Here is a 13,952-nt window from a genome sequence, read left to right as displayed (position 1 = left end):
ACCAGGGGTCCAGGGACAGAACTTAGACCATCAGGATTGCAGGGCAAGCTGCTGGCTGGCTGGTCCTTCTAACATTATTTTTGCAATCTGGTCACTTAATAAATAATGACTGCTTTCAAAGTGAAAAAAAAAAAGGAACTGAACTGAATTCTTCAGGTGCTGAATATACTGCTTTTTTACTCAGACAGCACTTTGAATTACTACTTTTTTCTTTTCTTTTGAGTCAGGGTATCAAAACAAACAAACAACCAGAACAAAACCTCGCTGGCTCTATCTTAGAAGGAGCCGAGAATGACCTTGAATCCTGCCTCTACCTTAGTCTGTGCATGGGAAGAGGCACAGTAAAGAAACTGCCGCCATGACTGCTCTGTTAGGGATAAGGTTTTGAATGTGGGTAAGAGAGAGAAAGGATCCAGAGTCATCTGAAAGTGTCCAGAATAAAAAGAGAAACAGACTGGACATGGCCTGGACTGGGGAAGCTAGAGAATGGGAGAGGATAATCAAGTCGGCAAGAGACGTGAAGTAGCCTGGTAGTCAGTACAGAACACACCCAGACACCCAATTCTCAGCACAAAGGAAATGTATTACCCCAGAGGGACAAGCAGTGGGTGCTGCCTCTGGATCTGCCAAAGAAAGCAGCAGGTGTCTCTGCAGGAGTGGTTTTTAAGGTGAAAAGGGGGAAGGCTGTGCTAGTCGGTAAGTCCTGAGTGGACATGTTTGCCAGCTAGTGGATTTTGATAGTTGGACCTTGGAGTTTTAGTCAGGCATAAGGATGTGGCCAAATAAGGGAAGAGACCTTGGTGGCTGGGTTTAGGAATGTAATCTAACAGTTTAGCAAGGGAAAGGGGAAGGGAGAGGAGCCATACCGGCTGGTGCTGTGTCTGCAGTGCCTGGACCTGTTGGAGCTCTTCAAGATGTAGTTTTGTGAGCGAGATGAGAGAGCAGAGCATAGAAGTTAGTGCAGAGTCGGGACTGTGGGGATAAGTAGCTAAGATGCCCGATGGAAAATGCATTTCACAAGTTCCTGAGGAATGCTGGTTTTTATCTAACCGCCAGAAATCAGAAAGGTTCAGCCAGAGCTCATTTCTAGACATTTGGAGGGCTTGAGACCTAATACTCTAAGGTGCTGGAACAAGTATCCTCACGCCCAAAACTTTTAAAGTTTATAATAATAATAATAATAAACAATAATTGCTATTATTATTATTGTCAGGCTTTCTTAGTGCAGGCTTGCTTCAAAATCATGGAGATCCTTCTGCCTCAATCTCCCCAAATATTCATATTACAGGCCGTGAACCCATGTGGCTTTTCTTATGCTTTGCTTTTTTTGGATTTCTTTAAAAACGGCTGATTCTGTAAAAGAGAAATAAATGACAACGATAGGAGGAAACAACCTCAAAACCCGTCCAGTGAGACTACATCACAGTTCAAAGAAAGGGGTGAGTGTCCGGAGGCAGGCCAGATCCTGTAGAGTGGCACAGAACCGCAAGCAAGAACGCCGGAGTCCAGACTCTGCAACAGTTTTCCTAAAGTCCAGGTTATAGACTTCCGGCTTCCCAGTAGGACGCCCCACCCAGACCACACCCACAAATCCCGCCCGGGCAACACGCACAAGCTCCGCCCCCTTTCCCGCCCCCTTCCTGCCTGGCTGGCACCGCCCAGCCACGCAGTCACGCACTGGCACACTTCCGCGCCTGCGCCCACCGGGCCTATGGCAGGAGACGAAAGGCGCGCATGCGCCGAGTGGGAACCTGTTTCTCTGTGGCTGGCTTAGCCAGGGCGTGCTTCCGGGTCGAAGGGTTTGCTTCCGGAGAGCGGGAAGGCTGAAACGCGGCGGCCAGGCTGCAGTCAAAGTTGTAAGGTTCTAGGTGGAAACGGCTGCGGCCATGGACAGGTCAGTCCTGGTGGGGACGCCTCGGCCAAGACTGTGGCTCTCGCCTGTTAGCGACGTTAATTACCTCCGCGGCAAGCGGAGGAGGAGCCGAGGACTGCCCATTCAATCCTTCCTTCACCCTGCCAGGGATTTGGCCCCTGGTGGAGGAATGGACGCTTGGCGTGACTGGAGCGGGGATGTAGAGAATGCGGATCCCCGCGTTCCACGCCGCGCCACCCTCCGGGGGCTCATCGGGGCTCGCTCCTCGCCGTTCGCTCCCGAAGTGTGCGGGGTCGGTGGTGGCCCGGCATTCGAAATGCTAAGTGAAGCAGTCCGAGGACACAGCCATCAGCCACCCTGACAGCTCAGTCCAGACTTCCTCAGAGTGGTTTTATTGTGGTTATTAAGTCATATCAGTTGTACATTATTGGGTATTACGGTGGTCAGCTTAGACTTTAAAGTGCCAGCACCAGGTAGTTGAATTTCTCATGTGATCAGGTGATTTATGCTCGCCTGAGACAAAGATGGGTTGTTCAAGGCACTTGGCATCGGGGAGTAGATTGTGTAGTGAAGACAGCCAAGCAGTGTAATACGATGTATTATACTGAACTGCGGGAAAAAAAATAAATGAAGGAGACGTTAAATCCCTCTGTCAGAGGAGTTTTGGGGGAACCTGGAAAACTTACTAGCTGGTCTTTTGAGTAGCACATTATTGATACTGAAAACATTGTGCTAGTAGGGATTATCTTATGTATATTCCTTAAGCTTTAAGTGGCATATTTAGTTTTAGAGCAATCCTGTGAGGATCTGATCTATAAAGAACAGTGAGCCTGTAAGAGATTAAGCCCCAAAGTTATGGGGCTGGGAAGATGGGTCAGTGGAAGAGTGCTTGCATAGCAAGCCTTAGGTTCAGAAAAAAAAAAAAAAAGAAAGAAACAGATTACCAGCAAGGAACTTTGTATCACCATAAAGCTGTTGATGAATAACTTAATTAGATGTATATCAGGTGATGGGAACAAAAATATAGACCTCTGTAAAAAGAAACATGCTCAGATATAAAGTCATAAACAAAAAATGTTCATGCTTGTGTGGCTGAACGCTCCCAGCAATATGTCTGGATGAATGTCATGGGTCGAACTAAATTTGGATGGTGTGGCAAATAGTATACTGGTACGTGTGGGTTTGAATCTGTAGGGCGGAGGAAGCTAGCTGGAGATTTCAAGGGGAAGAAAGGTGTACTAGACAGATGTTTAAAACCAGTCCAGATGCTTTAGTTTTTAAACCCTCGGACGACAGTGCTGGAGGCCTGGAACATTGTGTTAAGACGTCTTTAGTCACCATGGAGAGAAATCACTTGAAGGGTTGTTTCTCCAATTCACTGGAATTCCTTTGCTTTTTCTTTCATCCCACCAAGCCATATAGTTTTCACAATCTGAAATATAGTCCTGGCTTCCTAACAGTGTTTGGTCAGCACACAGGCCAAAAATATAACAGTGGTCCCATATGATTAGATTGCCTGGTGACGAGATGACTGGCTTAGCTTGTATGAATATATTCTAGGACGTTTGCATGAGAATAAAAAAAACTAAAGAAGAATTCTCAGAGCCTGTTCTGTCTTTGGATTTGTTTTTGAAACTATCCCAGGTTGGCCCAGTACTTCCTATGTAGTATATTTTGGATTAGAGGTGTGAGCCTGGGCTAAATCCATCCCCGTCAACAAGCAGCTAGCTCATCGTGGTATTTTAGAGAGTGCAGAGGTCCTTCTTGGTAGGGAATCCTGCAGTTGAGCAGTTCAGTCCCCTGGAGGGAAAGCTTCCCTTCATGAGGCCATACTGTAGTACAGAATTCAGGTTCTAAGATAACTCCATAGGGAGCATAACACTGTGATGCTAGGAAGTCAAGGCGGGCTCCTAGCTGAGCACTGGGTGGGATTTGGGGAGTAAGCAGGACTTAGAGACAAGAGGTTGTTCTTGGCAAAAAGATCCAAGATGTGGCTGTTGGGGTGAGCTGTCCCTTGACTGACTCAGACTCTTTGCTCTAACTGTAACGATGGTCCGTCTAAGAGCTTAATTACACTGTTGTAGGAGCTTCCGGGGGATGTCAACCCCTGTGATCCGAGAGGTGGAGGTAACGAGGACTGCACGGAAGCACAGTGCTCACAAAAGAGTTCTAAGTATCCTTTGTGTGAGATTGCACAGAGTGCAGAGTGCCTTGAATCAGGGCTGTGGGATTTTCTTCAAGGCATTAAACATTATCTGGGATAAAATTGGCCTACCTCCATTGGTAGTTTACTTAGTAGATATGTGTTCTCAGTGAATGTCTGTGAGCTTAAGATGCCTGTTTCTCTGAAACACTACTAGTATGTCATAGTACTCAACTAGTAGTCAATACTTATTATCTGATATCTGTCTGAGAATTTAAATGACAGGTGGATTTAACAGCTATGTACAGAAAAGGTGGTACCCATAAAATGCTTTGTTCTTGGAAGAAATGTACTTATGTATCTCGTGTAGTAAATCTGTGCTTAACTGTAATGATTTTTTTCTCTACATGGAAAACTTTCCTTAATTCTTTCTAAGTTCAGGCCAACCAAGATGAAAATTTTGGTACTACTACACCAAGAAGCCAGATTATTCCTCGAACTCCAAGCTCATCTCGACAGCCTTGTAAGATTCTGTTTGTGCTTTGAAAGTATTTAATAGAGTAGTAGTCATAATACCAGCTGGCATTTGTATCATTTTCATAATAAACTATTTAGCTACAGTGTCAGGAAGTGGCATAAATAATAATGATTACAGTTATCCAAACTCTCATGAACGAAGAATGAACTTTACATCAGTACATAGTAACTATGACTAACTGTTAGCTGCTTTTCCAACTTAGAAGGCAGACTTGGAGAAGCCAGCGTGAGTGAGCTAGTGCTGTTATTTAGGCAGTGAAAAGAGATTTCCAACAGGTCACTTGTCCCAGAGCCCTGGCCACTCCCCTGCATGCCCCAGTGTGCTTTCTGACGTTAGTTAGATGATGAAGATCTGCTGACAGGTGCCACCTTTGATTGTTTTAAGTCTGAGCAGTTAGACCTACAGTAAAAGTACCTTTTCTGGTTAAAAAAAAAAAAATTAATAGTCAACATGAGAAGCTCATCTTTAGAAAAATAAGTTGATTCTTTATAACATGAAGGTGTTAACATTTAAATCGTTTGATTTGAATCTACATATGAAAACTGAGAAATTATTCTTTGTGTGTATGCGCGGGTGTTTCCTGTTCATGTAGATATAGATGCACATGAATGTATGTATGCATGTTCTTGTGTACGTGTCTGGGGCGTTGTGTCATGCAAATGCACGTGCACATAGATACACACGTGTGTGAGTCACAGGTGAACCATGGGTGTTGTTCCTCAGGAATCGTCCAGTGTCTTCAGACAGGCTCCCCCACTGGGACCCGGGGCTTTCTGATTAGCCTAGACTGGCTGACTAGTGAGCTCCCGGTCTCCTGTGTCTTCTCCCCACACTGTGGTTGTGACCCTGCACCGCTGTGCCCGAGGCTTTTACATGGACGCTAGGGCTCGGACTCAGGTTCTCACGCTGGCGCAGCGAGCACTTTACCAGCCGAGGCGTCTTCCCATCCCCGAAGACTTAGCTCTCGTCGTTGGCTTACTTGCTTTGTGCTGACAGTGTTCTTCCACTTACAGTTACGCCACCAAGCCGAAGCTTACTCAGACAGCCAGATATTTCCTACATTCTCGGAACGGAGGGGAGGTCTCCCCGGCACACACAGTCTTCTGGGTACTTGGGAAATCTCTCCATGGTATGTATAAATAAATGCACCTTAAAAGCCTTTTAATGAAAGTTAAAGTTATAGTCATCACGAAAATAATTTCAGGTTGTGTAGAGTGGTATCATTGGTTAGACATTTGAAAAATCAGATATTAGAATATGTCACATCACAAAAGGAAAATGACAGCAGTACAAAGACGGTAGAAGGTAAACTGCTTGTCTCACAAGCGTGAAGACCTGAGTTCAGATCCCAGCAGTAATGTAAAAGCTGGAGGCTGCTCACTGTAATCCTAGAGCTGGGGAATGGCAAGAGACGGGTGGACGAGTGAGCTCCAGATTCATTGAGAGGACGAGTCCTGCCTGTGGGCCGGACCGAAGGCAGTATCCAGCTGCATTGAACTGAGGATCCTGCCTGCGTCTGCTCTGAATGGATTCTTTACTCTTGTAAGGTAAACAGTAAAGGTGGGTTTTTCCTCAAGACAGAAGAGCGCATTTTAGGGAAGGCGTTCTAGGAACCACCATGGCCCAGTACTCAAAATGCAGAAGACATGTTACATATGCCACGGTGCACGGTGGGTTTGCCTGATTACTAAGAGAATACCAGCTAGGGGAGGAAAGGGATCGTGTTGAAGAAGGAAACAGAAAAATGGTGCTGTATTAGTAACTCTTAAGACATATTGAATTCCAAATCAAAGGTTCTGTCTTTGACATTGTGGATAATTAAATACTTGGGGATATTTTGTTGCACATATGAAATTATCTAAAGTAGGTTATTCTGGATGGTAGTTTTGCCTTTTAACCTTGCATTGTTAGTGCTTAAACCCATCTTTTTTTTTTTCCCTTTTGGGACTCAGAGCCAGGGCCCCAATGGTGGTGTTTGTCTGATATCCCAACACTCAGTAGATAGAGGCAGGAGGCTCAGGACATTGGCGGTGGGCTTGGGCTGCACAAGACCTGTTGCAAAACAAAATGTTTTTTAAAACTGAAAGAATAATTCTCAGATATTAGGACTGGTGGTTAAGAGCACTGACTTCTTGTCTAGAGGATCCTGGTTCGATTCCCAGCACCACATGGTGACTGGTGACCGCTGCAGCCCCGGGGGTCCAGTGTTCTGTTTTGGCCTCTGTGAGCACCGTTCACATAAGTGGTGCATAGACACATATTCAGGCAAAAACTAACATAACATAAAAGTTAAAGAACACTGTAGCTTGCAGTCTTTTAAAAATGAAAATGAAAAACATGGGCTGGCTCAACAGTTAAGAGCACTGGCTGCTCTTCCAGAGGTCCTGAGTGCAGTTCCCAGCACCCACATGGTGGCTCATCTATAATGTATCTGATGCCTCTTCTGGTGTGTCAGAAGACAGCTACAGTGTACTCATACATAAAATAAATAAATAAATCTTTAAAAAAATGAAAAACATTTAAGGTGGAAAAAAATTTATTCAGTAGTAATTTACCTATTTAATGACAATGGCTTTATTGCTCTCCTTTTTTCTCTAGGTGACTAACCTAGATGACAGCAACTGGGCAGCTGCATTCTCATCCCAGCGTTTAGGGTTCTATGCAAACACAGAGCACCATAGTGTGACCGAGGACGTAAACCTAAGTACTGTCATGCTACGTGAAGACGACCCTGGAGAGGCTGGTAAATGGCTTTGAGATTTAAGTAGTTTATTAATTCAATGAGATCAAGGAAACCTGTTCCTGTACATCAGGATGTGATTTTTCCTGGGTATAGTGGTACAGACTTGTAATCCAGCACTGGGAGGCAAAGGCGGATGGATCTCTGTGGGTTTGAGATTGCCCTAGTCTTCCTAGTAATTTCCTGCCTGCCAGGGCTACATAGTGGAACTCTCTTCTGACAACTCTGTGCGCGCACACACACTGTGTGTGTCTGTCTCTGTGTGTGTGTGTGTGTGTGTGTGTGTGTGTGTGTGTGTTTTGAATGATGTAAGTTAAAAAGTACTTTTATTTCAAAATTCTAGATGCTAGAAGTCTAAAAGGAATGCGTTGCCAGGTTAGGTCTTTTAAGGCCTGCCCCGCTGCTTGGTTTCCAGGTTACCTTCCTCTCTCCTGCTTGGTTCTCCTCCTGTAATGTAGTTTTGTTAAGCTATTAGTCATGGCCATTTTTTAAATGTGTTTGGATGTTTTGCCTATGTGTATGTCTGCACACCCATTGCATGCCAACTACTTGTGGAGACCAAACAAAGCCTTTGTATCTCCTGGAACTACAGATGGTTGTGAGCTTCTGTGTGAATGCTGGAATTGAGCTGGGGTCTATGGAGAAAGCAGCCAGTGTTCTTAACTGCTGAGCCATCTCTCCATCCCCAGTATCTGAGGATTATTATTTTAGCTTTTAATTTTTTTTTGTTTGTTTCACATGTCTTGAGAAGATTAAGAGCTTGTCTTAGCACTCATTTTGAACAGTATCTTGCCATTTTAATGTAAACAGCAGACTGTCAGATTGTTAGCCAACTCTGATCTTTAGTCTTTCTTCACTTGGAGAGCTTTTGGTTTTTTAGGTTTAGATTTGACTCTCACATTCTTGATGTGCAGAGATGTTGATTTTCAGTTGATTTTCAGACGGCACTCTGACTTGCTAGGTTGGTTGGTTGTCCCTCTTCCCTGTGGGAAACGTCACTTGAGTGTAGATTTGTACCTTGTGTCACTGTGCAGCTTTCTTACCGTCCTCTTAACTAGTGCAGATGAGGATCAGTCGCTCAGTGTGCGTCATGTGGTATTCCTGAGTAGTCGGTGTGCTGACTGACTCGGACATGCTTTCTGCTTAGTCTGTAAGATGTGGCAGTTCCATTTAAAGATACGGCCTTAAGTATTACATGGGTAAGCGTGGAATGTCTGTCCACCAGTAGCCCATGCTATTGGTACCCATTCTAACTCTCAGTTACCTTGTTGTAATACACTTAAAATGCAATTCAGATGGTCTAAAATTGACCCCCATTGGTAGTAATTGATAATACAGAAAATTCTAAGAATTTCAGTTCTTTATAAAGATGTAAAACAAATTAAACGTATGCAAGCTGGAATATATAAATTTTAATTTGTATATTAGTATAAAATTAATAGAGTAAAAGGCAGTTGATGCAAATGTTTTCAACTAATATGGAGTTTATATTCAAAATATATAAAAATTCCTAACTAGGTATGGCTCATGCCTATAAATCTCAGCGTATATCCAGATTTATATCTGGATGCTGAGGCAGGAGCATCACTATGAGTTAAAGGTTATCTTAGGCTATAGAGTGAGAATGTCTTAAAATACCATACAGAGAACAGTTTTTATAATTCAACAGCAAATCATCAGCTCAATAAAAAACAAGCAAAGGACATTTCTCCAGTGAACATAGACAGTGGCAAGCCACACATGAAAGTGGTCCAGCATTGCTGAACGGGGCAGAAGGGCTAAGTCAAGATGAAGGCGGCGGCCCACAGTAACCTCAGCATTTGAAGTACAAGCAAGAATAAGTGGTCACGGCTAGCCTAGCGGTGGTGGCGCACGCCTTTAATCCCAGCACTTGGGAGGCAGAGGCAGGCGGATTTCTGAGTTCGAGGCCAGCCTGGTCTACAGAGTGAGCTCCAGGATAGCCAGGGCTATACAGAGAAACCCTGTCTCGAAAAACCAAAAAAAAAAAAAAAAAAAAAAAAAAACAAAAAAACAAAAAAACAAACAAAAAAAACCAAAAAAAAAAAAAACCAAAAAAACAAACAAACAAACAAAAAAAACCAAAATAAATCACTGTTGCCTGTGGTGGCACATGCATTCAGTCCCAGCACTCGGCAGGCAGAAGCAGAGGCAGATTTCTGAGGTTGAGGTCTCAGAGCCACCAGTTGATATAGAAAGTTCCAGGCCAGACAAAGCCATCTAGTAAGCCTCTCAAAAAGTGTGTATGTGTGATTTAAACATGCTGAGGCCCATTGCACAATAGCACACTCCTGTAATCTCAGCATTTCAGAGGTGGAGGCAGGAGGATCTTCATCTGTGTGTGAGGCCAGCTTGGGCCCCGTGAGACCCTGGACTGTGTCACTCAGGCTTTAATGAGTACTAATGTGATGACCCTCACAGAGGCATACAGTAGAGCCATGGTCGGCGGCAGTGAGCAAAGTATGGGCAAGAGGGCCACTGACTAAAGTTAGAGTTCATTTTACAAACATCGGGCGCTATGGGTGGCTCTTAGTGCAAGCAACACCACACTGTGATCTGTGTACCTGATGCCACCGAACATGGCAAAATGGGTAACATTTTGTTTGTTTCTTGTTTAGCTTTGTTTTTGAGACAGGGTTTCTCTGTGTAGCCCTGGCTGTCCTGGAACTCACTTTGTAGTTCAGTCTGGCCTTGATTCAGCGATCCGCCTGCCTCTGCCTCCCAGGAGCTGCCATTAAAGATGTGTGTCACCACTGCATAACTAAAAATTTGTTTTGTTTTTTTTTTTGTTTTGTTTTGTTTTTGTTTTTTTTTTGTTTTTTTCCGAGACAGGGTTTTTCTGTGTAGTCCTGGCTGTCCTGGAACTCACTCTGTAGACCAGGCTGGCCTCGAACTCAGAAATCCGCCTGCCTCTGCCTCCCAAGTGCAAAATTTGTAAAGTTTAAAAAAATGTATATGTGTGAATACTTTGCCTGAGTGTATGGATATGCATCACAAGTGCCTGGGGCTCTTGGCGTGCAGAAAAAGGCACCAGCTCTCCTAGACCTGGAGTGACTGGGTAGGTGTGAGCTCCTGTGTGATGTGGGCATTGGGACCAAACCTGGCTCCTCTACAAGAACATCATGTGCTCTTGGCCACTGAACCATCTCTCTCCCAAACCCCAAGTCACTAGTTCTTAAAAAGACAGTTGTGGAAGGAGGGAAAAGATTTGTAGTTATCTTTTTAGTTTTAACCGAAAAGAATTTCTTAATGTATGTTACTGACTTTATGTTCCCTTTGTTCCCTGCGTTTTAGCATCCATGAGTATGTTCTCTGATTTCCTGCAGTCTTTCTTGAAGCACTCTTCAACCACTGTCTTTGATCTTGTAGAAGAGTATGAAAATATCTGTGCTAGTCAGGTAAGTTAATTCTGTCCCATGGTTGGTCAGCCTAAGTGCTTGGAGTTTTTTCGTCTCTTTGGAGAAATAAAGGAATCTGCTCCTTAGAAAGGAAGTCTGAGGCTAGAGAGACAGCTTAGTGAGAAAAGGCCTTACTCTGCAAACATGGAGGCTTGAGTTCAGATTCCTAGCACACCAGGGCCACATACCTGTGGGCGCAGCAGGACAGATCCAGGAGGGCGTTCACTGACAGGAACAGGGGCACCCCTATCGCACGATACTGACAGTGAGGAGGGCATCCGTGCACACATGGGAGCAGGATACTGGTTCTCCAGCTTTCATTCAGTTTTGCTGTGAACCTGAAACTGCTGTTTATAAAACAAGGAGCAGAACTTCAAAAAACACTCACATGTGAGAATAAGCAGAAAGTTGTCTTGGAAAGTGTTTGCCAAACGAGTCTGAGGGCCTGAGTTTAGTACATGGCAAGGGTGAGGGGTGGAGGGGTTTGGGGAGGAATAGTGTTGAGAGGATGTCAGGGTAGATAGAGGCAGGTGGATTGCTTATTGGCTGGCCAGCCTAGTCTATCAGTGAGCTCCAGGTTCAGGAAAGACACTCTCAAAAACCATTGGTGGCAAACTGGGTCTAATGGTGCATGCCTTTAATTCCTGCACTTGGGAGGTAGAGGCAAGCTGATCTCTGTGAGCTCAAGGCCAGTTGGGACTATACTCTGAGACACAGTCTCAATAAATAAATGCAGTGGAGACCTCTGACGTCCACATGCATGCACACACTTTTTACACACCCTCACAGATGTGCAAATACACAACACATACATGTATCTCAAAAGAATGAATACACATACATACATACACACATACATACATACACACGCGTGCACACACACACAAATATATAGTTTTCTCTATTGCTTTTGTTTTTCAAGACAGGGCTACTTTGTGTAACAGATCCCTGGCTGTCCTGGACTCGCTTTGTAGACCAGATTGGCCTCAAACTTACAGAGATCTGCCTGCTTCTGCCTCCTCAGCACTGGGATTAAAGGTGTACACCATTGGTGGCATTGTATCTTTTAGTACTTAATAGTTTTCGGTTTGTTTGTTTTATTTGTTTGTTTTTATTGGTTTCCATGCACTTGTCTGTGTTGTAGAAGAATGACAGGCTCCCAGCATCCATACTGAGTAGTGCTCAATCACCTGAAACTTGAGAGCCAGTGGGACCCAGCTCCTCTAGCATCTGTGTGCAACTCCATCCCTGCGAACATTTCTCAACACAGACATGCACAAACATGTAATTAATTTAAAAATAAGCCTTAAAAAAAAGTGTCAGTTCTTCTGGAACTGAAGTACAGGCAGTTATGAACTGCTCTGTGGGTGCTGGGAATCGAACCCAGATCCTGTGGAAGAACCACTGAGCCACCTCTCCAGCTTCTAACATTTTATAGTTTTAAACATTTTTTTAGTGTATGAAAGGGGGTGTTTGTGGAGATTAGACGACAACTTGTGGGAGTCAGCTCTCCCTTCACTGCGGATCAGGTCCACAGGCTTGACATAAAGCGTGTTTCCCACTGGACCATCTCATCAGCCCTCAATTGAGGATTCCATAAGTGATTGACGTACAGATGTCGCTGTTCCTAAGCACTAGTCTTCAGACAGAGCTTGTCTGTTGTGGGTAGTGAGTGTGAGTCTTGTATTCTAGTGAGGATGACAGTGTCTCGGTCCCCTTAGGTGTGCTACTCAGGGCCTCTAACAGACTTCCTTTGCCTCCAGGCCTAAGCCTCCTGTTAAACAATTTTGTATGTGTTTCAAGGAAAATATTTGAGTAGTTTTCATTAGATTCTTTTTTGTTTGTTTGTTTTGTTTTGTTTTTTGTTTTTTGTTTTTTGTTTTTCAAGACAGGGTTTCTCTGTGTAGTCCTGGCCATCCTGGAACTCACTCTGTAGACCAGGCTGACCTCGAGAAATCCACCTGCCTTTGCCTCTCAAGTGTTGGGATTAAAGGCGTGAGCCACCACTGCCCAGCATTTTCATTAGATTCTTATGTGCCCAAAATTTAGTGATCAGTCCCCAAAAGAGTTCTAGATCACTAAATTAGAGAAAGGAAGAACTTTGTTGACATTTTGTTTAGAAATAATGTGTTTTGGTACCAATCTTTAAGAATTTGATTTTCTTGGTTTGTCATATTATAAATTTTCTAGACACAATTTTAAGATAGTTATTGTTATTGGTTTATACAATTTTGTAAGGTAAATTTAACTTACCCTCTGGGAAGATATGTGGGGAGAAAATCATATATACCTGTGGATAGTGTTATTGAGTCTGAAGATTAAAGTGTATTAAGCTTCTATGTATATTCACATAAATATGTCTTGCTCAAATTAGCATCATTTCTTGTAAGGATGTTACACTGCATTCTATTATAAACCATAGCTAGTCGGGAAAATGTATATGCGTGTGTATCTATACTGTACCAGATTCTTGTTGGCACTCTGTACTCACTGCAGAGATACTAATAACTCAGCCTCTTTACGTCTGTATTTTTCATGTAGGTGAATATCCTGAGTAAAATAGTGAGCCGAGCGACGCCTGGACTGCAGAAGTTTTCCAAGACGGCCAGCATGCTCTGGCTGCTTCAGCAGGAGATGGTCACGTGGAGGCTGCTCGCCTCTTTGTATAGGTAACATTGTGTAGAACTCACACAACTCAGAAGTGAGAGGAACAGAAGCTAACAAGCCAGTTAGGCAAATTAATTCAATGTTAGTGAGGGGTAGGCTTAGGATAGGTTTTGCTAATCTTGGGATTTATCATTTCTAATACTTCAGGTATGGGATTAAGTTATGAAGAGGGGCCATCAAGTCATAAAGCTGGTAGCTACAAATTTATCAGTCTGTAGCCAGACAAAGTACAATACCCCTGCCATCCCAGGAGGCTGAGCCTGAAAGTTTGAGGCGAGCCTGGGCCGCAGAAAGTAAGGAAAGAAAAGAGATCTGGTGGGTTTGGGTTTAATTATGCAATACTGAAAGAAAATCATGATTAATTATGCCATATGAAAAACGTGTGTGCCCTTGGATGCCATTAAGGTTACGGTAGTGGTTGCCTGTTGTGTTCAGGTGTCGGTACTAGAGTAATCATGTAGTTACTGCTTGCCTGCTACATTAAATGTGATGATAGAGTTCACTGTACCTCATTGGTTCCTGCCTAGTAGAGTGTGGAACAGGTTAAAAGTGGATTCTTGCATTTGTGTAAAGTA

The 13,952-nt window shown here is 43.7% G+C and overlaps 1 protein-coding gene across 1 annotated transcript in view; it reads left to right on the top strand.

Moving 5' to 3' along the window:
- The first annotated feature begins 1,650 nt into the window (after nucleotides 1-1,650).
- The window catches only part of Nup107 (nucleoporin 107), a 43,357-nt gene continuing 31,055 nt past the window's right edge, over nucleotides 1,651-13,952 (top strand). Inside the window, exons 1-7 of the mRNA XM_076920310.1 lie at nucleotides 1,651-1,894; nucleotides 3,958-4,046; nucleotides 4,453-4,539; nucleotides 5,568-5,683; nucleotides 7,153-7,297; nucleotides 10,607-10,710; nucleotides 13,252-13,379. Of these exons, the coding sequence (XP_076776425.1) occupies nucleotides 1,887-1,894; nucleotides 3,958-4,046; nucleotides 4,453-4,539; nucleotides 5,568-5,683; nucleotides 7,153-7,297; nucleotides 10,607-10,710; nucleotides 13,252-13,379 (677 nt within the window). The 5' untranslated portion in view covers nucleotides 1,651-1,886. The remainder of the gene's footprint in view (nucleotides 1,895-3,957; nucleotides 4,047-4,452; nucleotides 4,540-5,567; nucleotides 5,684-7,152; nucleotides 7,298-10,606; nucleotides 10,711-13,251; nucleotides 13,380-13,952) is intronic.

This window comes from Arvicanthis niloticus, chromosome 22 (assembly GCF_011762505.2).
Source record: "Arvicanthis niloticus isolate mArvNil1 chromosome 22, mArvNil1.pat.X, whole genome shotgun sequence".
Classification (NCBI taxonomy): Eukaryota; Metazoa; Chordata; class Mammalia; order Rodentia; family Muridae; genus Arvicanthis; species Arvicanthis niloticus.
The sequence above is the reverse complement of the archived record's forward strand: the minus strand, read 5'-3'. Positions and strand labels throughout refer to the sequence as shown.